Source organism: Phaethon lepturus, unplaced genomic scaffold (genome assembly GCF_000687285.1).
Source record: "Phaethon lepturus isolate BGI_N335 unplaced genomic scaffold, ASM68728v1 scaffold35982, whole genome shotgun sequence".
Taxonomy (NCBI): Eukaryota; Metazoa; Chordata; class Aves; order Phaethontiformes; family Phaethontidae; genus Phaethon; species Phaethon lepturus.
The window spans coordinates 448-1,389 of record NW_010523215.1 but is presented as its reverse complement, the minus strand read 5'-3'; the positions used below and the strand labels follow the sequence as shown (position 1 = coordinate 1,389).

The 942-nt window shown below is 68.6% G+C and overlaps 1 protein-coding gene across 1 annotated transcript in view; it reads left to right on the top strand.

Moving 5' to 3' along the window:
• Positions 1 to 942, top strand: part of LOC104616898 (hydroxymethylglutaryl-CoA synthase, mitochondrial-like) — a gene marked incomplete at both ends in the record, with an annotated part of 1,700 nt that overhangs the window by 315 nt on the left and 443 nt on the right. The window contains 4 exon segments of the mRNA XM_010282061.1: positions 3 to 104; positions 358 to 623; positions 705 to 729; positions 801 to 939. Coding sequence (XP_010280363.1) covers positions 3 to 104; positions 358 to 623; positions 705 to 729; positions 801 to 939 — 532 coding nt within the window.

Sequence of the window (942 nt, the reverse complement as noted above, 5' to 3'; positions counted from 1 at the left end):
GGGAAACCCTGACGTGGAGGGCATCGACGCCACCAACGCCTGCTATGGGGGCGCGGCCTCACTCTTCAATGCGGCCGCCTGGGTGGAGTCCAGCGCCTGGGACGGTGGGTGTGGGCAGCGACCGTGCCGTGGGGAGGGGAGGGTGCTGTGGGATGGGGGAAGGATGCAGGAGGTGGCCTGAAACACAGAGATGCTCCGGCAAGCCTCAAAGGGAGCTGCTGCCCCTCCAGGCTCTCCATCACCCCCGTTTCTCACTTGCCTTGGCCGTCACCCCCAGCAGCATGGGGATGCGCGAGGGCGGCAGGATGGAGGCTCCCACCCGCTGATGGCCCCACCGGCCCCACTGTCCTTCCCCAGGTCGCTACGCTGTGGTGGTGTGCGGGGACATTGCTGTCTACGCCACGGGGAACGCGCGACCCACGGGAGGTGCTGGTGCCATCGCCATGCTGGTGGGACCCAACGCCCCGCTGGTGCTGGAGAGAGGTCAGTGCCATGTGACCCCAGGGGTGACGAGCTGATGGGTGCCACTCCTGGGGGCTGTACATCCACGGCCCAGCCCCGGATGGAGCTGCTCAGCTCTGGCACCACCAGTTCTGCCAGCCCCAGTGGCTGCCCGGCGCTGGGTACTCGGGATCCCAGCTGGCCACATCCCTGTGGGCACCTCGGGGTGACGCAGAGAGGCTGGGGGGGGGCGGGGGCGGGAGAGCGCGAAGTGCGAGTGGCAGCGGGGTAAGCGGCGGCACCCCTGGGGTGTCCATGCCGTCCTGCCGGACGCTGACAGCCCCCATACTGCCCTCCAGCTGGCATCCAGCGGCCCTTCACCCTCGACGACTTCAAGTTCATCATCTTCCACACACCCTTCTGCAAGCTGGTGCAGAAGTCAGTGGGGCGGCTGCTGCTGAACGACTTCCTGGCCGCCCCCCACCCCGACACGGCGGCCGG